Raw genomic sequence first — 21983 nt, 5'->3', positions numbered from 1 at the left:
AAGTATGGGACCTGTATTCAGAATGCTAGGGACCTGGGGTTTTCCAGATAATAGATCTTTCCATAATCTGAATGGTCATACCGTACGTTTACAAGAAACTTAAATAAAATACATTAAATAGGCCCAATAGGCTGGTTTGCTTCCAGTAAGGATTGATGATATCTTAGTTTGGATCAGGTACAATGTACTGTTTTCACTACAAAGAAAAAGGAAATAAGGAAATAAAAATTACAATTATTTGCTCATAATGGAAACTATGGGAGACGGCCTTTCTGTAATTCAGAGCTTTCTGGATAATGGATTCCATACCTGTACATTATAGAAAGTCAAATGAGGGCAAAGAAAAGCTTTAGGATGGAGTAACTCGTGGACCATGGAGAACTAGGGTACATTTGTCCGTTTGGTATGGTTTATTTTTTTGAATTTTGAATTATTTATTTTTTGTCCACCATTTAAAGTTTCATGTGTGCACTGCCTATCATTACTATTACAATATTGTTTATTCAGGCATCAGGCACTGTTGCTGCCACCTTTTCCTGTCCCGGAAAGCCAAAAGGGGGACAGACATGGGTGTTGTGACATCACTTGGTGGAGTGATCCCATCATGGGGGGTGGGCTATGTTAAGATGATCGGTGATTGGTCGATTGGCATATCAATTTAGTGGAGTCCTGCCCGATTTTCCTAATTTGGAAAACTGGGCAAGCAGTTTTGATCCAGACAGCCCTTCTGAAAACCAACCTGTCCTGTGGTAACCCTATAAAGTACTTGTTATAATTGACCTTTGCAATAATATATGAGTTAGCAGACCATATTCTATGACCTGTCAAATGTAAATATTGCTTTTACTCTAGTCTACAACACAAAAAAAGCCCCTGAACTTCCAATTAAACTACTCCCTAGGCAATGTACTCCTGGAATGTTCCTTTCTTTTGTTTTTCTCGGAAACAAGGTCAGGTCAAACATGCACATTTGGTAACATGTCTAAACAGGTGAGCAGGGTTCAGGCATTTTAAAAAGGTCAATGAGCAAGGCATGGGACAACACAGAACTATTTGACAGTGTATCTGATTTATACCACACTACTCACTTTGGGGAGAAACATATTGTGACATTGGTTTTTTGAAAAGGAAGCAACACTCCTTGATTGGGTAAACATGAAATCATTCTTGCGGCTTCTGTATTTTCTGATTTTCTTCTGTAGTCCAGCTTTTGCAAAGCAGCATCAGTGCTTTGCTCAAAATCTGTGCCCTGTGTAAAACAAAAACAAAAAACCTCCAATCATTAGTATACAAATATTCACCTACCAAAAAATTAAGTGGCTATATACGAAGAAATCTGAGCCTATACTAGTAAAGGGCTAGTCACACAATAGCTCATTCTTTAAAATAACACTGGTATCTACAATAGACATGCCCACAGATAAGGGGATCAAACTTTCCCTTTGGTGTCATAAAGGAAATTTTGTACTACAAGAGATAAATCTGTTAAGACTGCTGCACCTACGATGTTTGTAATGAAGTAGCAATACCATGTGATCAATTTAGGTGATGCATAAAGTTCTTAAAAAGCTGCTAAGTTTGTGAGTTAGCAAAGGATAAATGAAAGGCTTAGCAAACCCTGCTACACTATACCGTTCAACCAAACTTTATTCAGTTACTGCTGAACTACAAATCCTAGTGTCAGGATCCAGCGGAGCAGCATCGGCACACGCATGTTCACGTGGACACAATCACAGCGCTGGCTCACATCCGAACGGGCACATTGTCGCAAACGTCCGTCTTGGATGCACATGCACGTTCTGATGCGCGCAGTGTGCAGACATCAAGGCCTAGGCTCAGTGCGAGGTGATCATCTGACTGACACTGAGCGTTATTTGAGATTCCTGTGACATCTGGCTTGCTTCTGACTATTCTTTGTGGATTTCCCCTGGATTGATGTCTGGCTCCTGATTCTTCTGTGTATGACCCAACCTATTTCCTGACCTTGATTCTTCACCTGCAGTTACCGTATATACTCGTGTATAAGCCGACCCGCGTATAAGCCGAGGTACCTAATTTTACCTATGAAACCCAGAAAAACGTATTGACTCGCGTATAAGCCTAGACACAACTCAGAAAAGTCTCAGAAATATCAAACAGTCGGTTTAATGTTAAAAATCAAGCCATGATGCTTAAAACATTAATTCATAAAAACAAGCACAAGTTTAAAAAAAAATGTACCGTAATTGATTGGCCAGGCAGCAGCTAGTCGTACCCATCTCATAACAAAGGGAACAAACATCCCAACAGATCCACTCAATAGCTGAGCCACATATATAAATAAAATACAGAGCTAAGAGCAGCAGTGATGTTACCAGTACAAAGAGGCTCTGCCCTGAGCTCTGTTAACCACTCGAAGCCTCTAACTGCAACCCCCAGCGTTCTACTGACAGCAGAGGATTGTGGGAATTGTAGTTAACTGAGTCATTGTACAAGAGCTGTAAAGCAACAGATTGGATATCCTTATATTAGACCATGACATCAAAGGCTGAGATAGATGATAGAATGATAGATAGATAGATGATAGATGATAGATATGGGGCTAGCCAGGATAGTACAGTATGTAGTAGACAGTAGGAAGACAAAAAGTTAGGGGCCACGGGGAAACAGTAGAAGGCATGTTCCCCAGCGACTCTACCCCTAACCATACAGAGTGGCTGCTTCCCCCAGTTAAGTAGAAGGCGTCGTCAGGAGGTGTCAGGCCCCGTCATATGTAGCGACAGGGGGTGCCGGCTTTACTTCTAGCCCCCAACCAACTCAACTGCACACACAACATTCCACCACCGGGCCCAAGGCGGCTTAGAGGGAGGCGGGGGAGCCATTTTTACTTCCCAACCATCTCTCCTGAAAGTTTTTTTTACACAGCGATCGATGGCGGCTCCCCTGCACTGCGAGGGAGAATAAAGAGCGACTGCGCCACGGCAAGATAGAAGGAAAGCACCGAATGTAAAGCCTACCTGGCCGCAAGCAAATCCCGGCGTAAGGAAGGTCCAGCGTAGCGCAATGTGCGTGGAGGCGTTCTATTGTGCTGGGCCGCTCCTGCCGCCCCGTCTATATACATGTATTGTCACGGACTGACAACATTCTCTCTCGCTTATATTAATACACGTACGCGCAAAAACTTCCATACTTCCTCTTCCTCTTTTATTGATTTTACACCGTGAACACTGCCGCCGCCGCCGCTCTGTCATTCACTCGCCCTTACTGAGAGTAAGGGGAGACGGAAGGCAAAGAGTAGCAGGTACTGGGGTGGGTTTGTTGGTGGGACGGAGGAGGGTTTAAAGGACCAGATGAAGAGCGGGACCCGCGTATAAGCCGAGGTAGGATTTTCAAGCACATTTTGGGTGCTGAAAATCTCGGCTTATACGCGAGTATATACGGTAAGTGCCCAAGTCCTAATTATCATCAACTGCATATTCTTCCGTGGGCTCTCAGGCAATCTTACTATTCCTCAGCTGGGATCGTTCTGTTTCATCTCCAGAGCGCAGCTCAGTGGGAAGCGTGGGAGAGGCTAATACCATCAGACTCGCCATCATACGTGCAAGATTTGAATGTTCCTGCTAGTACTCCTCCTGGGCCCTCTCTTATGCTACTGATATCAAATGGAATGACAAAGCATCAGTTCCGCATAGGCCTGAGTCATGCTTTAAAGGATGAATTTGCCCGGGTGGGAATACCTGAGACGTTGGATGGACTTATCGATTTGGTCTTTTAAATTGATCGTCGTTTAAGAGAGAGAGAAGAGCTGCAACACCTTCTCTCGGAACATCCTGGGATATGCCAAAAGCACCCATCTCTCCACCTGTTCCTGTAGTTTCTTCAACTGTAGGTCATCCAGAACCTATGCAAATTGGACTGCCATCTCTGCTCAAGAGAGAGCCCGTAGACGACAAAACAATCTATGTCTTTATTGTGGCCTTCCTGGGCATTTCCTAAAAGACTGTCCTACTCGGCCAGGGGGTAAGCATGTCTACCCAATGTGTTTTTCATCAACTCAAGATTTGACATTGTTAATTGTCCCAATCTCCCTACAGTGGTCCCAAGGATACCTAAGGAGTAAAGTCGTCAATGACTCTGGGGCTTGTGGCTGTTTTGTGGATGCGGAATTCATCAAGAACCGCTGCATTCCTACCCAATCGAAAATACAACCTTTCCTTGGGAGAACTGCAGACAGCTCGCAACTTTCCCCTGGATCAGTGACATTGGAAACTGTTCCACTTTTTGTTATAATTGACTCTATTCATTCAGAGACCTTGTCTTTTGATGTTGTATCTTCACCCCCCCCCCTTTTTCACTTAATGCAATATGTCTTTAAGACCAGGTTCTCTCTGCTTCTTTGTTCTCTACTCTTATTTTACATGTTATTCCCTTGTCTGTCTTCCTTTTGTACGAGCATTTTTCTTCTCACAATTACTCTTCAATTCTCCCCTTCCTTTAATCCTCTAAAATCATTCTCCTTCTCTTGTTCTCACATCTTCCACCATAATAACTCAAACACAATTTCTTCTACTCTCCTTTGCCTCTACCCTTTCTGTCTACTAATACTATTTTTGCTTTGATCTTATGGACAGTTGCATTATGATATTATTATAAGATATTGTAATACAACCTGTGCACTCAGTAGTATTCCTAAAATGCCACAAACTGCTTTGTGCATGCATTGAAAGACCCATAGGCTTCAATAAAACTATCATCTATGAGCTAACCTAACTTAAGGTTGATTGCCTGGATCTGCCCACGGATTTCCTACATTATTGCTTTCCCACAGCATACAAATGTCTGACCTTAATAGCTAGCCCTTATTTCATTCTTTTTTCCAATGTAATGTTACTGTGATTAGTATCATCTCAGTAAATACAGCAGCAGGAATGATAAATGTAGTGTGCGTCCATTTATCTTATAAATTATAATTCTATGTTTGGATCAGTTTCCTTATTAGCATGAAAGCACATTTTACAATATTTAACTGCTATAAGAGAAGAAAAACATATGCACAATTATTATTTATTGACTGATGTTTCCCTCCAGTCTTGTGAATAATAAATACAAGTGGGAGATAGTAATAGTCATGGCTTACCATTTCAACTCCAAGGGCACTGTCATCCAGGACTGATACCCAGTGCATTGTCTCAGGGCTGTCATTGTAAATTACTGCTTGACGAGCTGCTGATGTCCCAAAATAGAGTGATCCAAAATGAAGGCAATCTAATGATTTGCCAGATACATCAAGTAGCCTCAACACTTGATAGACAATATTTCCTTTTATTTTCACAAGTACTTCATCACTACCCTGCAGTTTAACCCTGATGTGAAACAAAGTAAATAAGTAAGGTAAAATATTAATTATTTAGAAATGGTTGACAATGCTCTGGTAAAAAAATACAATGAAAGCCCTACAGTTCTTGGTGGAACAAAATCAGAAGTGCAATGTGTTGTGAATAAAGTGAAGTACAACTCTAAATAAATATTCCAAGATCCTCTTGTGTCAAATACCCAATGATCCACAGGTTTTCCATCTCTGCAGTAAAGCTTTTCCCATATATTATATATATTTTTTTAAATATTTCTTACTTTGCAACTTCTTCAAATAAAGTAGGTTTATCAGTGCAAATTTCCACTTGAATTAGCTGCTTGGTTTTAGGTTCCACTGTTCCACTGCTTGGGTCAAGAGTGATTGGCAGATGTCCAGTGTACTTTATTCTGAAGGTACCTACAACAAAACAATTGTAAAATAACACTTCACATGTTGCTGAGCATCTAAATAGCTAGACTAAGGCTTGGATTCAAAAATGTATATCTCAAAGTCATTATCACAGCAAATTAAATACAAAATTCAGTTTAACTGCAGCATTATATATGTTTCAAATACTGCTGGTTAGCAAATAACCAACAAGTTGAAACAAGATGGCTGATAAAATGTAGTTACTTACAATCTATATATACAAGTATACTATTTTGAAGTTTACATAAAATTAGCACATTTATTTGGTATTAGTCTTTGACTGATAAAACTATCTATTCAACTTTCTTTTATATTTGATAAATGTGAAGATGTTTAGCACAGTGAAATTATATATACTTAAAGGGACACATCACTATAAAAATAACCAAGTCTGCCTGCACTGCTTAGGCTTCACTCACCAGGTGTATGCCAGAAAGGTAGTATTCTATGGGGCAGAGTCACTAAAGAGCAATTTGTCGCTAGCTCCCACTTCACACACATCGCACCACTTAGCCAGGCGCAAATTCGCTACCACTACGCTAATTCACTAATATGCAAAGTTGCGCCCTGGGCACCGAACACTGGTGACTTTTTGATAGCATTACTTTGGCAGTGCGAGCATTTTAAAGCAAAGATGCGCAAGCATTTGTGCCTAGTGAAAATGCACTAGTGATCTTGCGCTTAGGTTAATTTGCATATGGCGGGTAATTTAAAGTTGTATGGAGGTCTTTATTATAAATGTTGATGCAAATGTTTGAAGTTACCACTTTTTCCAGGGAACCTTAATAAAGACAAGAGAGTTAATATAATGCCCTACACATGAGCCCACTGTAAAATGAATGTTCCATATGTTATGAGATGTCTGGAGAAATCCGGTTACCCAAAAAAGTTCAAGGATTCAAGGACTTTTGCAGGCAATTCCGCTTCACAAAAGTAAAAATCGCTAGTGTTTTTGGAACTTTAATGCATTTTTGGCACACAGGATATGATGTAAGTGACAGAAGATGGAGGAAGATGTTGCTTCTTTTTAGTGAACTCTGGCGAAATAGGTAATGTTCAGTAAAATCCACACTTTACTGAATTTGCAGAGTAACAACCTTTCGCCAGAGCGAAAAGTCGCCTGGCGATGGAGTGCGAAAAAGCGTGAAAAAGCCGACAAAAATCTTGAAAACCTTTTTCCAGCAAAGCTAATTTTCTGGAAAATGTAATAATAAATAATCGTAAAAAGTGGAGAGGATTTGATCAGGGTTTGTAGCAGAAAATATTGAGATAAATTCGGACTTTGGTAAATAACCCCATAAGATTGTCCTCTATAATGTTACAGGTCATTCAGGAGCAAGAACGAGATAGTTTGCAAATGGCCACAAGATCCCAGAGAGCTGTGTACTATGGCTGGCATAGAACAAGGCTCCTTTGACCCTAACAAATCTGTCCTCTGTACTTTGAACTATAGCATCATTTCACATTAACTCTTGCCTCCTAAATCTACATTACCCCATTTGACTTGCATGTTCAAAATTAATAATATAAAATTGTAAGCTGTAAACAAGATTTCAATAGGCCAGACGTCAAAACACTAACTCATGTGGTATAGAAGTCACAATTTACATGATGATGGCAGTTTAATTAGCTTCTAAATTATCTGGGATCATTTATATTTACATCAGAGTTTGAACTCACTAAAGACAAATTGGTTGGTAAAGAGGCTGATTAGCAATACTATCATAATTTATTTGTGATCTAATCAATGTCTAATCTGTTTTAATCAGCTCATGCATTCCTTGTTATACTAGTAATAGGCAGACATAGATCAAGTTGCAAATAAAAAAAACACAAAGCCATGTGCTATTTATGTTTTAGTTTTGTATTTGTTTGTTTTATTATCAACCAATTTGTTTCATCTTTATATTAATATTTTTTTCCTTGTGATACTGTGGCTGGGTTATTAGGGGGTAATTGGAAAGGAAAAGAAGCCACAAATTAAAACCCAGGGGTAGACAGAAATGTGTATCATATATATATTATAAGATAATGGATAACTTTGCAGATGTTAACAGGAACAATGGGATCTATTATGATACTTAAAGGGGTTGTTCACCTTTGTAACAAAATGACAAATCTAACAGTTCACATGAATAGAACAAACTTTTCCATAGAAATAGTTAACAGAAAAAGTACAGTTCAAGAGATATTCACCTCAGAAGTGTCCCTGTACTAATCCTTCAGTTCCACACAGACCCTGTGCTGGGAGGGGGTCACTGACCCCTAAAAACACTACAGTGTTCACTTCCTCTTCCTTATATGACATCACACATTGTACTGTCAGCTAACTTAACTCCTATTGGCTATGTCTGCTGTCAATCTGCCACTGCTTCCTGTGCTGGGGAATTTGAGCAGCATTCAGGTACTGAAGAGAAACTGTTACAAGTTTGTGAGAGGGAGGGGGAGTGTGGGCTGTGTACTGCAGAGACTTCAACTGTGCAGATGGGGGGGATCGAGGTGCTTGGGACCTGGAGTTTTACGGATAATGAATCTTTCCATAATTTGGATCTTCATACCTTAAGTCTACTAGAAAATCATGTAAACATTAAATAAACCCAATAGGCTGGTTTTGCTTCCAATAAAGATTAATTATATCTTAGTTGGGCTCAAGTACAAGCGACTATTTTATTATTACAGAGAAAAAAGAAATAATTTTTAAAATGGATACTATGGGAGATGACACTTGTACTTTCCAGAAATATATTATTTGGGGGGGGGGCATGTATTATTTTGTGTATTTACCTCATAAAAAATCATTATTCAGCAGCTGACTATTTGTATGAGCTTGAGGCTTTCCAAATGAGTTGAATTTTTGTGCATAAAGTAAAATATTTTTCTGGTATCGATTCCTATATCATGAAAAATATAACTTTTTAATTTTTTGGTATTTAGAGCTCTAAATCTTGTTCCAGAAGTAGAACACTTAAACACTTAAAAAAGGTATCGTTTTCCTAGGTAAATTACTGCCCCCCCGGGAGAGCGCACAAAATCACTTAGGGTTTCCACCTCACCCTTTTAAAACCAAACACATATGAAATCCACAGCCTGCATGGCTAATTATCAACTCCTTTTTACAGTTTGAAGATATGGGTTTAGTCTGATAATCTGAGGAATTTTGGGTTTTCGGGAATGTAATGAAATTCAGGTGTCAAATCTGAATACATTTTGTGATTTGGATTGTCACTCGATTTTTTCATAGTTTTTCCCAACCCGACTTTTTCAAGCTGATTATTTAATAAATAAGATAAAAAAGTGGAGGGGAGTTTGGGCTGATTTGTTTTAACAACATTATGAGATACATTTCCCAAGTGTTGGGAAATGCTTATGGATTTAAGGTGGATCACAAATGATATCGTTTGAAAAAAATTTTCATACAATATTCGGTGTGTGTATGGTGGGGGACGAGCTGAGCAATATCAGCAGAAGACTTGGATATCAGTAGGCTCGTTGATCGGGCCAGCCGGAAAATTTTGAAGGCACCCGAATATGGCCATTGTTAGTCAGATACAGGTTAGTCAGATACAGGTTAGAATTCTATTGTTTCTATCTGTATATATGACGATTCAGCTCTATACGTGTATTGAAACAAATGATCTTCAAAAAAAGATCTTTTATAGGAAAGATCATAATTGGAATGCTATGGAAGTCAGGATACCGATCAAATAATAACAATGGGTATCTTTATTGTTAGTACTGAGACGTGTTTTAGGTTCTTTTTAGATGGATTGCATTTAGTCTGAGAAACTGAGAAGTTCAGGTCTTTTTAATCTGAGTACAGAAACAATGTAGCAGAAATCATCTCCAGTCAAGTCTCCTGTATCTGTAGCCAGGCAAGACTGAAGAGAATAGTAAAATACTTACTGATATTGTTTTATTACAATAAAAAAAATTATTTAATGTAGACTGGAAAGTTGATAGTTGGTCAAAATGTTAGTGTCAGAATGTCTATTCTGGAAAATTCATTAGTTTTGGATTTACTATATCTTTTGTTGTAGGAATAATTGTATTAATCTGTATTTATCTGTCAATCTCAGTCTTTAATGTGCAATCTACATATGAATTTATAGTAAATAACGGAATTATGCATGTAGTGTATTTGTTTAATGTTCTAGACATCTATATAGACTGCTCAACATACACATTTGCTATATTGCATCCCCACAAGTTATTTTTGATGAACAAAAAGGTGCAAAGGACAAGTGAGTAGTCGCAAAGTTAATGTGTGTGTGTGTGTGTACTTGACATGCCATTATTTTCCGATTTTGCTGTAAATTGTAGATTTGTCTACAACAATTATTTCAAAATATATCACTGCAGTGTCCTGTCGTATCTTGTGCTGTGAGCTCTTTGCCACTTTAGTAAGAAGCTCTATCTAAGCATAAATATTATTCCATCAATGCAGGAAGTTGTACTCTTAAAACATTTCTTTAAACCACTACCCTAAAGCTGTGTCTGTATTGGGGATGCATTTTACCAGTTTATATCGCTTCTCATAAAAATATATATCAAGATTTGGCAGCTATGACTTGAAATAATAGCATAAAACGTGAGATGAAATAAAAATACTAATTCTTGCCACTATAACAGCTTCTTTTGTAGATCACATTTTATAAAGTGCAATTCTAAATTCCCTGTATTGTCTGACACTAGGAACAGCACCTGATGTAAGTGCTGCCTAAGGTGATCTTGTGCTTGTTGGTTGGTTTTCCTTGTGGCCTTTAAACTCTTGAACATGGCATCCAGGTATATATTAACAACCAAAATGCTGGATAATTGAACCTCATATGTTTCACCAAATTGAATTGTATTTCTGTTTTATATATATATATATATATATATATATTTTATAATATGTAACCATGGAGAAAAAAACTCACTCGTTTCATTTTAATCAAACTGAGTTTTTGGACCCAGAATTATCACCTTGAACTGTTATGTAGTCAGCTCTAAATTGCATATCCCAAGCATGATTAGTTGCTTTAATAAGATAAATTCAAGTTCATAGTAGCTATAACACTGCCACCTAATGGATATTTGTAGGAATGTTTTATAGTAACAAAGCAATACCTAGCTAATTCTATACAAACTTGTAATAGATCTATTTATCTTTGTGTGTGCTTTTTGTTTAATTAACATTTTCATTCTGGAATATAAATTGAAACAGAGCCCCGCAATGTAAGCGCACTGAGGTAGTAATATAATATTACTTGTGCTGATATTCAATTCTTTTGCCGCTGAGTTGTATGCTACTGACTAGTTTACCAATAAATAATTTTTTTGATGCCCAGTATGTCCAGAGAATGAGTATAACAGCGTTGATATGATGTTCCCTAGTCCCGTTCTAACAAGTATGTTCCTAATTTGCAACACTTACCTCCTACATTTGCAGCAATGATTTTACAGATATAAGACAATTCTAGACATTGTTCTGTTTCAAATATCCCCTAATACATAAATACTAGGGATGCACCAAATCCAGGATTCGGTTCGGGATTCGGCCAGGATTCGGCCTTTTTCAATAGGATTCGGATTCGGCCGAATCGAATCCAAATCCTAATTTGCATATTCAAATTAGGGGCGGGGAGGGAAATGTAGTGACTTTTTGTCAGAAAACAAGGAAGTAAAAAAAAATTCCCCTTCCTACCCTTAATTTGCATTTCCAAAATAGTGGATTTGGTGCATCCCTAATAAATACTAAATGCAGCAAAACTAAATGAGGTCTTTTGTCATGTAAAAACTATCTTTTGGCAACTTTACTCCACTATGTACTACAGTTGTGTTGTTGAAAAAACTCAGAGATTACTAAAAGAAGATTTTTGTAGTGACATATGAGATAATGAAAGGTGAATGACACAGCCATGAATGCTAGTGACAATTTCAAAACTTTCATGGGAGTCTGTAAAATTTAAATCCAGCAATTAGACAAGTGGCTGCATTGTGTACACTTAGGATAGTTTTAGATTAGGATAGTTCAAGCCTATATACCCTACAATTCTGTGTTTTATCATTTTCCCTGATACAAACAGGGTGTTCATCAAATATTCCATGTGAGTTGTTTCTTTGTAGCATAGTGATATCCATTGCTAGTATTGAATTCTAATTATATAATTATGTATTCACCATCTAGAGAGTCTCAAGTGCTCTGGTATGCCCTTTCCTGCATGTAAACATTTAGCAGATTTTAATACATGCACAAAGTACCTGAGGGGTAAAAGACTGGTATTGAGAATTAATGCAGATTTAATTTAATGAGAGCAAGCTAATTTTTGCACAAAGGTTTATAGTCTCTATAACATTACTGCATTTATTATCATGATTAATAATGCAAATTCAAACTGATGTTTGAAGACTGATATAAAATGTTAGTGTGTTGTAGTGATTATTTATTATGAAATCAATATTTAGCATTCTTATAAATAAAACAAGTATAAATAAGGCTCAAATTGGCACATATTGGTTTATTATCTGTCTCCAAAGCACCAACCTCTGCACGATTTATTGTTTGTGCATTTGCTAATTAATGACTGTAGGTCAGTTACCTGGAGAAGAACCATGATTTGTAATGGCAATCTCTTTATATATCACTTTACTGTTCGCAACTATGTTTCCAAAATTCACTTCAGAATCAACTTCTAAATAGCAGGATGGTGTAAATCTGAAAAACAGAAGAGAGATATTCTTTTAATGGAATATATAATTTATATTATTTTACCATTAAAAACTGTTTTCATTATGTTAAAGAAGAACAATCGTGTCTTATAAAAATACAGATCTTTTTGGCTGTTATAAACCAAGTAAAATGCAGATTTCTTTCCAGTTACAAAAGGGCCTTGCTTAGCTCTGCAATTGTGTTTCCTTTTAATCACTTTGATTTATAATGCTGTCTGGTGCCATATAAATGAAGGTCAGTGTCTGCAATGATTCACAGTGAAAGAAAATGTTATGGCCAGAATAAAGCTATGAATAGTACTTTAAAGGCAATGAAATACAAGGTGCTTCTAAGTGTTTTGTCACCAAGGCAACACTTCAAAGTGTGGTTGTAAAAAAGTAGCAAAATTGTGCATATTTACTTGTATTGCAATGGTCTGCAAATTCAGACCAGCAGGGTCAGTAAAAAATAGTACTTTTTACTATAACTGTAGCACACATGCTGGTCTTAAAAGGTCTCAAATGTAGGATTGAAACTGAGAGTACATGGCAGCCACAGGTGGGTTTTAAATGAGATTACTGTGTAATGCTTTTTGAGAATTTCAACCACACAGCAAAATAAAACACATAAAATAACTGATCTCGTGTTTATCAGTGAGTCTGTACCCCCTAGGAATGGAGACCATGCTAAATAAAATTAAAATTCAGCAACGCAATTGTTTATTGAACTCAGGAATCATAAGATTAAATGGCCCATATGTTGCAGTGAAGTTGAAAGAATATAGTGAACATGGCAAACATTTAAAAACAGCTTATGACAGGAACAAGTTAACAAAGGGATAAGCTGGCAAACCTGGTAAGGAAATACACAATTATAAGAATTATGGCAAATGATGTGTTTCCTGACAATTATATGTACGGCTTGAGAGGATGTGAGAAAGTGATATGATATAACTTACCCCAGCAATGGAATATTTATGACATCTTGATCAACAAATACCAATAGTCTGTCACGGATGTCTTCTTTTTTTGATGGTCGATATTCGACAGTCGCTGTTATTTGAAGCCCACATGCAATAGGTTTATCTGGATTCTGAACAGTAAAGGTGAACTAAAAAAAAAAACAAGTAACATGCATTGCATTTGACATTTAAACCAGTTTTCAATTATAATGCTGCATCTGGTATGTACAGTCCTCTAGGTATTGTCAAAAAGAAACATTCGCCAACCCAAAGCGATGGGACTTGTATTTCAGCAAAGACTGGAGAGCCACTCATTGTGGATCATCATGTATAAAATATTTTAGATGTTTTTAAACATGTGCAGACACATAAAATCATGGATCATGGATCCAGCGGGCCACAAATGGTGTGTGCCCCCCACACCCCCTGGTAGTCACATAACTGCCTGTAAAGTCTTTACAGTCATTTTGCTAACAAGCCACAGAGATATGTTAAAGTGGTTGTTCGCCTCCTTTTCAGCTCTGCTGGTTTCGGTATTACACCAGAAATAATGACTTTTTCATTTGCTTTTTGTTTAAATTTATATTTTTCACCTTATCATACCTTCTTAGTGCAGCTCTGTGTGGGGTTACAGACTCTCTAAATTCATTTAAATTGATACAGTAGTTGATACATTTTATATATTTGGCCCTGCTGAGCATAAGGCTAGAGTCACAAAGGGCTACTGAAACACAAGAGTTTTCAGTTTGCTGCTGGGGAACAACCCCTTTAATCATGTGACATCTCCAGTCCAGCAACTGCAAAGTAATACTTAGGGGCATATTTATCAAAGAGTGTAGTAAGAGGTCACCACAGTCCACTAGTGTGAAATTCCGCCACACTACATTCATTTCTATGGGATTTTTAAAAGAATATTTATCAATGTGTGAAAGTGAAAGTTCACCCTTTGATAAATATGCCTTTGAAAATCCCAAAGAAATTAATGGAAGGTGGCGGAATTTCACACTAGTGAACTGTGGTGACCTCTAACTTCACACTTTGATAAATATACCCCTAAGTAATTGGACCTGGGATGGTAAGCCCCATCTCCTAGGGGCAGATTTATCAAGGGTCGAAGTGAATTCGAGGGAAATTTTCGAAGTAAAAAAGTTTGAAATGCGAAGTAATTTTTTGGATACTTCAACCATCGAAGTATGTTAGCATATGGGGACATTCTACAGCATTTTTCTAAGTTTTTTTGAAGTCGAAGTAAAATCGTTCGATCGGACAATAAAATCGTTCGAATCGTTCGATTCAAAGGATTTAAACGTTTAATAGAACGATTTTACTTCGACCGCAGAATACCCAAATTTGATGAAAAAAGTTCGAATTCGATATTCAAATTCAAAGTATTTCAATTTGATGGTCGAATTTCGAAGTATTTTTTACTTCGAAGTTCGACCCTTGATAAATCTGTCCCCTAGTGTCATACAGTTTCTTACTCAATAAACATTCCATACTAGCTGCTGTATGTTCCTACTTAAGCTTTACTTCTCTTACAATATTTAAAATACATTGTTTTTATTGATCCTGCTTTAACTGCCCTTTTTTTATTGTTCTCACTGTTTTGGTAAAAGTTGTATGGCCTAGATTCCCTCATATTAGGATAACATAGGAGTAAGCGAAAGGTTAACAGACACATTACTGTTAAAATCATCTTATTTATTTCCATAGGAATGGTATCGTTAACCTGAGCAGCCAGAGGAAACCCATATAAACAGGGAAGGGGACAACAAAAAATCTCCAGAGTGCTCTTGCCTGAGTCAGAACTAAATCGCCTAGGCCCTAAGCAGCAAATCAACCCAATGCATCATCTAAAAACACTTGGAATGAGCATAAACATTTATGCATTTTAATGCATAAAAGTGTTTGGGGCAAAAAAATCCCAAAGATGTGCAGGCTGGCTACATTTCCATTGCAATTTAAAACAGATTTAAATCCGTTCTAGTAAAATTGTAGTATGATGTAGAATGTGATATTCTGAGACAATTACAATTGGTTTTCCTTTTTTATTATTGGTGTTTTTTGAGTTATTTAGCTTTTTATTCAGCAGTTCTCCAGTTTGTCATTTTAGCAATCTGGTTGCTAGGGTCCATATTACCCTAGCAACCATGCATTGATGTTCTGAGAAAAATTGCAATTTGGTTTAATTTTTTATTACTTGTGGTTTTTGTGTAATTTGCATTATTTAGCTTTTTATATCTGGTTGCTAGGGTCCTAATTACGCTAGCATTGGTTTGAATAAGAGACTGGAATATGAATAAGAAAGGGCCTGAATAGAAAGACAAGTAATAATAAGTAGCAATAACAATACATTTTAGCCTTACTGAGCATTTGTTTTTAGACGGGGTCAGTGACCCCCATTTGAATAATTCAAAAACCATAAAAAAGAAATGATGAAGACCAGAAAAGTTGCTTAGAATTGGCCATTATATAAACTACTAAAAGTTAACTTGAAGGTGAACAACCCCTTTAAGCCTGAATTGTAGGATAGTTATGATAAAAACAGTTAGCTAACTAAAACAATCACTTGCTTCTATATAATATTATGAGATCTGAAAGTGTGAAGATTAAATGGAGACCTATGCATACCACCTCCAATCAGTGGCGGAACTACCGGGGGAGCAGCTCACGTGCCACTGACAAATGCGGCCGTACGGAGGGGGCGGGGAATGGCTGCGCGTCACGCACCCGGGCCCGCCCCCCTCTAGTGACGCTACTGCCTCCAATAACCATAACATTTACAAATAACTGAGTTAAACATATTGTATTTCATTCGTGTGTAATGAAAAACTGCTTAGAAGTACATTTTCTTTTATTATGCAAAAATACCCCCCATATTTTAGGTACTCTCCATTCAGTACAAAGAAACGTACCTGTGGATCTTCAGGACCTTGAATTCTGATGGTTTTAGTCTGAGGGCTGATGTTCTGTACAACAAGACTGGCTTTATAACTCTTCCCCACAAGGGTGTCCATAAAGTGAAGCAAAGATGGAGACACCCTCACTCCTAGTACATTATCCAGCAGATCCTCCATGGCCCTGCAAAGAACAGCAATACTGAAATATTACTAACACATATTTAAAAAAAAAAATAAAAGATGCTCATTCTAACTGGTAAGATACTTATTTGTATGTTGATGTTAATGAAGCTATTTGTTATATATCAGTTATCCAACAGGCAGCACGGAGGCAATAGATATGTGTGAGTCTGCAGCTGGCAGAGGATGATGGGATTTGTAGTTGAAGAACAAATAGAGGGTTGTGGTCTGTTCTGATACCTTTAGAGATCAACATAACCTGCTGGGAATCTATGCATGTAGAGCACCATTATTGTTGTCTGTTTAATTGACTACTGTATCATAATTTGAACTTGCACGAGTTTCAGATCCAACCCAAATCTATGCAAAGATAACAAGGCAAGTAACAGAAAGCAACTTATTGGGAACACAATGACAAGCACAAACAGACAGGCATTTGCCAGGGAGGGCTTCCATTCTAGGGCACATATAGCCAAACTTTGGGGCACTGAAGAAACTGCTGTGCTATAGAAATCACATTGAAAAGGGGACCATCTTTTACACGCACACTTGTTCTGGTAGAGACGTACCTGTTTGTGTCTGTGTATATCAGTCTATGGCAATAGCGCCTCTCTGCTCTGCTGTTTCCAGGGCAATGCTGAATAAACTAACAATTCCATACGTAGACAGCGTCTTTTGCGTTGCCAAGGAACAAGCACACAGGGGCGGAGCGCACTGAGAAAAGTCCTTTCGCAGGAAGAAAGTAAGGCGGGACTTATTATGTGGAACTGTGACAGACCCACGTGACGGCCAATGAGCGCTACCCGAGTCGGTGACGCTACGCGCTCCCGCGAATCTAAACGCAGGATTAGCAATTTTTCTTGCGCGAAAAGTTGGAAAACTGTGGTGTAGTTGCATGTTGTTGTTGTTGTTGGCAAAACCGAAGCATAAGCGGCGGCGGGGTCCCATTAGAAAAAGGGGTGGGGGTGCCCGATTACTCAGCAGCCTAACTAGGGGGCGGGACAGATAGCATTGGGGATAGAGCAGTGATGTTGGGGTGGGCATGATGACGTCAGAGGCAGGCACAATGATGTCAAGTTAAGATGCTGGGACAAGTTTGTTGCATCACTTATAAGCAACTAGCTGCATTAATGTCTAGTTTTTGTCGCAATGTTTTAAATGGGATAGAACATACAGCCCTTTGACAAACTGATTTATCCAGTTGAAACCCACACAGCTGCAGGCCCGGATTTAGAAACGTGGTGCCCCTAGGCCTTCTCCGCTTATCCCTTCGTTGTCCCCCTTCCTGTCCCCTTCCGCCTCTCTCTTACCTTCCGTTCCCCTCCCTGCCTGCATCACCTTCCCCGTTCCCCCCCCTTTCCTGTCCGCGTCGCCCTACGTTTGTGCCTGGACGTATGGGCACATGCGCGCATCTTGTATATGCGCTTGCGCAACTTGTTGAATGCGGCTGGGCGGCATGCCACCCAGGCCTGGATTTATGGAAAGGCCACCTAGGCCCAGGCCTAGGGCGGCAGGATTTTAGGGAAGCGGCATGCTGCCCAACCACACCCACATTGGTTCAAAAAACACTGGGGATGTGCTGGAGATGCAATAATTTTTTACATTTCCTGTGTGCCAATCCCCATTGCTCCTGTCCCCCTGGAGGGGACAGGGGCGACGAACGGTAGTGGGCCTAGGGGCGCCCACTATGTAAATCCGGCTTCATTGGGCTTCATTTTTATTATTTGTGGTTTTTGCATTATTTAGCTGGTTTCTAGGGTCCTAATTATGCTAGGAAATGAAATGAGGAGCGGTAGACACAGTGTAACGAAGGCAACCACACTGCAAGTTTGTGTAGATTAAACTACTAATCACAGAAGAAGAAAAAGAAAAAGTTAAATCAAAACACTATTAGTCCATAAACACTCACTTCAAAGCAAACTAGTTCAGTGTGGCGCCTATGTAGTATGATTGGCAAAACTGCCTTAAGTAAAACTTAACTTTTAATAAATTAGGCTAAAAAGAGAAGAGCGCCCACGAAAGACAAACCCACTGCTAATAGCCCATAAGGCCGCAGTGCAGGAACAATGTCCCTATTGCATAACTGAACTAGTTTGCTTTGAAGTGAGTGTTTATGGACTAATAGTGTTTTGATTTCACTTCTTCTTTTTCTTCTTAATAATTATGCTAGCAACCATGTATTGATTTGAATAAGAGACATGAATATGAATAGGAGAAGGCCTGAACAAAAAGAGGGTTAAAAATTAGCAATAGCAAGACAATTTGTAGTCTTGTTTTTTAGATGTGGTCAGTGACACCCCCCCCCCCCCATTTGAAAGCTGGAAAATGTTAGAAGGAAACGGCACATAATTTAAAAAACTGTAAAACTATTTGAATTTGAATTGGCCATTCTGTAACATACTAGACGTTAACTTAAAGATGAACTACCTCTTTAAAGAAGAATGAAAGGCAACAATCAACAGGGGGTGCCAAGAGTTAGGCACCCAAAAGATTGTATTAATTTACCCAATACCCCGGGCCAGTGCTCCTATCAGCAGAAAGCTGATAGGAGCCCAACGATCGGATCATAACTTGGAGAAAACTGTTGGTCCGATTGAAGACTGCATCAAAGAACCAATTTTGGCCCTCGATCAAATGGGATTTTTAAGCCAGGCCGATCAACATCTGGCCGAAAGGCCAGATATTGATCAGGGAAGCAATCTGTTGGCAGTCTATATCTGCCCGTGTACGGGGGCCTTAAAGGAAAACTATAACCCCAAAATGAATACTTAAGCAACAGATTTTACATATGGGTTTACATATGAGCTGTTTTATGCAATATCTTTTTATAGAGACCTACATTGTTTGGGGGTATAGTTTTCCTTTACGTGATTACAATCACTTGGGGCAACCCAATTGCCTTTTGTTGGTTTTCTTCAGTCCAATTGAGGTTATCATCAGTTTACAGTCTGGGGGGGGGGGGGCTGAAGAAAGATTCTGACTCTTAAAACAACATAGCAGAAGTTAGTTCTTATCAGCTTGTTTCTGTTGCATTGTTTCAGGAATTAGAACCAGCAGTGCATATAAACAGGCAAATGTCTCTCGTGCAGTGAGTTGAGTTTCAATATGTGTAATTTTCCACATTGGACAAAGGGATAGGTCAGAAAAGCCACAAGAACCAGAGGCACGTGCTGCTTGTTTGTTTATGTGGACATTCTAACACTGTGTTACTTTTCATACATAAATAGTATCACACACAGAACAAGAATACTGGCAGATTTATAGACATACAGACACATTTTATACACAATACTCCTCTTTATTAAGCTTGACAATTGTATAGTGGATACAAAGATGTAACCATCATTAAATGCACCTATGTACAGCCACAGACTGACAGATTCAGCTTTACATATAAGTACTGGAGTATTTTTGTAGCACATATTCCCTGGCACTAACTAAAACATATTTATGGATTCTGCCACTGGAAGGGCTTGAAGTAAAACTGCCCAGCAATAAACCACAAGCTTTTACAGCAGCGACTGTTACAAAGTTATACTTTTGAAGCAGTGAGAATATTTTTCAAATGCCTGTATCACCCATGAAAACATAAGAATTCCAACATATATTTAAATAAATCTTGGCAGAGAACAACAGTTTGCAAAACTAACTTGACCCAGTACAGATAGAGCATTGATATTGCAGTATAAGTCCAGAGAGCATGCAATTTGTAGCTACGCAATATTGACGGTGAGAAAAAAAATCAGTTACATTATAGACACAGCACATACGTTCACCACTAAGACACACACTCCTTCCTTTATATGGTGTATTTGACTGGCTCTGCTGTTAGCTCTGCTGATCAGTCTATGATGTAAATTGCTACACCCCTTACTAATTCACCTTGAGCTAGGAAATGTTTGTAACTGCAAACAAGCCTCTGCCATGAAAGATATGATTAATGCACCCACATGTTAAAGAAGCAGCAATGTGATTTTCTGCTATTTGAATGGCCTAGTGTATTGTATGGTGGCTAGTGCAGATCATTTACTACTTGCCGTAATATACTGGAAATGATTAATGTGTGTATAGTTGTGAGATGGCATACTGAAGTGATGAGTAAACCGTCCTATGAATTGCAGTAGGGTATACATTAGACATTTAAATAAACACCAGGGGAATGAGGGTACTTTCAGCTAAGCACTTTACCACCATATTCGTCCACTTTCCCAGGTATTCCCTGATCTGCCCTGTGTGAGCTGATGATTAGTATGGAACTTGCTCTATATCGCTCACTTGCCTAGTTTCAATGGGTGCAGGGAACGTCTGAGAACAGAGTAGAGGCCTTGCACTTCTGTAAAGTACCATGAACCGGCACATTTTTTGAAGAAGGGGAGGGACGGCCTGACGTTACAGGTTATCTTAAATTGGTATCCCTTAGTGATTTTAACCTTGGTTTTCCTCCACTTAAATTAGCAATGTCAGGTTTTGCCATTGCACTGGATTATGGTATAAGATATCATATTCCATAGAAGGCTACGAACAATGGCATTTTCCCAATGGATAAGATCAAGATCAATAGAATTCAAGATCAATAGAATCTAGCTGATCCAACTAGTGAAAGTAATTATAGTTTCACTGTTCTTGTTAGCATAAGTAATAATAGGCAAATAGTTGTCATTAAAAAAATAATTTAATTCAACTCAAACATGGGCCCTTCAACTTAAATCAAAAACCCCATCCTATTCCGTCCATTGGCCCCCTCACTGCTTTCTTCCTCCTTAGTAACTCGGTGGAAAAAGTATCCCTGTCATGTACCTTGGCATATTCATGCAGAGTAGCGCAGCAGAGCTCTCTGGCGCCATCTTTTTTATCTTCTGGTTCCTCACAGAAGTGAGCTCTGACAGAGAGCTTTTTTGCGCAAGCGCAGTTGGGACCATTCTTGTATTTGTGCCTACTGCGCATGCGCAGAAAGCTCAGAAGATTGCCGAAGGAAAAGAAGAGTATCGACGATGGCGCCGAAGAGCTCTGTTGCGCTACTCTGCATATTTATGCCAAGGTACATGATTGAGATACTTTTTCCACTGAGTTACTAAGGAGGGAGAAAGCATTGAGGGGGCTAATGGACAGAAGAGGATGGGGATTTTTGATTAAAGTGGGGTTTAGTTCTCCTTTAAAATACATGTAATGGCCTAACATCATAAGCTTCTTCCAAATGATGGAAGTTAGAGAAAAATAAAAAATATATTGTTCATAATTTCTTGATTTTTTTTAACATAAAGTTTAACTTTAACTGATACTACAGCTTAAATAATACATTTGGATATATTCCTTTAACCTTTGAAGTGTTGGCAGATCCTTTAAACTATGCAGTACATGGCAATACACTGTGCTGCATTTCAAGTAAAGTAGACTTTATTTTGCTTGCACTATGGTCCTTAAAAGTCTGATTCGTAGGTTTTGTGATGTACAGCGTTTAAAGGGGTAAAAGTATATTTCTTTAGCAAGTAG

At 38.4% G+C, this 21983-nt stretch overlaps 1 protein-coding gene across 2 annotated transcripts in view; it reads right to left on the bottom strand.

Moving 5' to 3' along the window:
- The window catches only part of LOC108708385 (cilia- and flagella-associated protein 47), a 221168-nt gene extending 203930 nt beyond the window's left edge, over nt 1-17238 (bottom strand). For both annotated transcript variants that reach the window (XM_041582354.1, XM_041582355.1), the window contains exons 1-7: nt 17063-17238; nt 16329-16494; nt 13411-13562; nt 12343-12458; nt 5611-5749; nt 5117-5342; nt 1089-1249 (exon numbers count right to left, since the gene is read on the bottom strand). In XM_041582354.1, coding sequence (XP_041438288.1) covers nt 1089-1249; nt 5117-5342; nt 5611-5749; nt 12343-12458; nt 13411-13562; nt 16329-16490 — 956 coding nt within the window. In that variant the 5' untranslated portion in view covers nt 16491-16494; nt 17063-17238. The remainder of the gene's footprint in view (nt 1-1088; nt 1250-5116; nt 5343-5610; nt 5750-12342; nt 12459-13410; nt 13563-16328; nt 16495-17062) is intronic.
- Nucleotides 17239-21983: the final 4745 nt, after the last annotated feature.

Source organism: Xenopus laevis, chromosome 2L (assembly GCF_017654675.1).
Source record: "Xenopus laevis strain J_2021 chromosome 2L, Xenopus_laevis_v10.1, whole genome shotgun sequence".
NCBI classification, from domain to species: domain Eukaryota; kingdom Metazoa; phylum Chordata; class Amphibia; order Anura; family Pipidae; genus Xenopus; species Xenopus laevis.
This window is presented reverse-complemented; position numbering and strand designations above follow the sequence as displayed.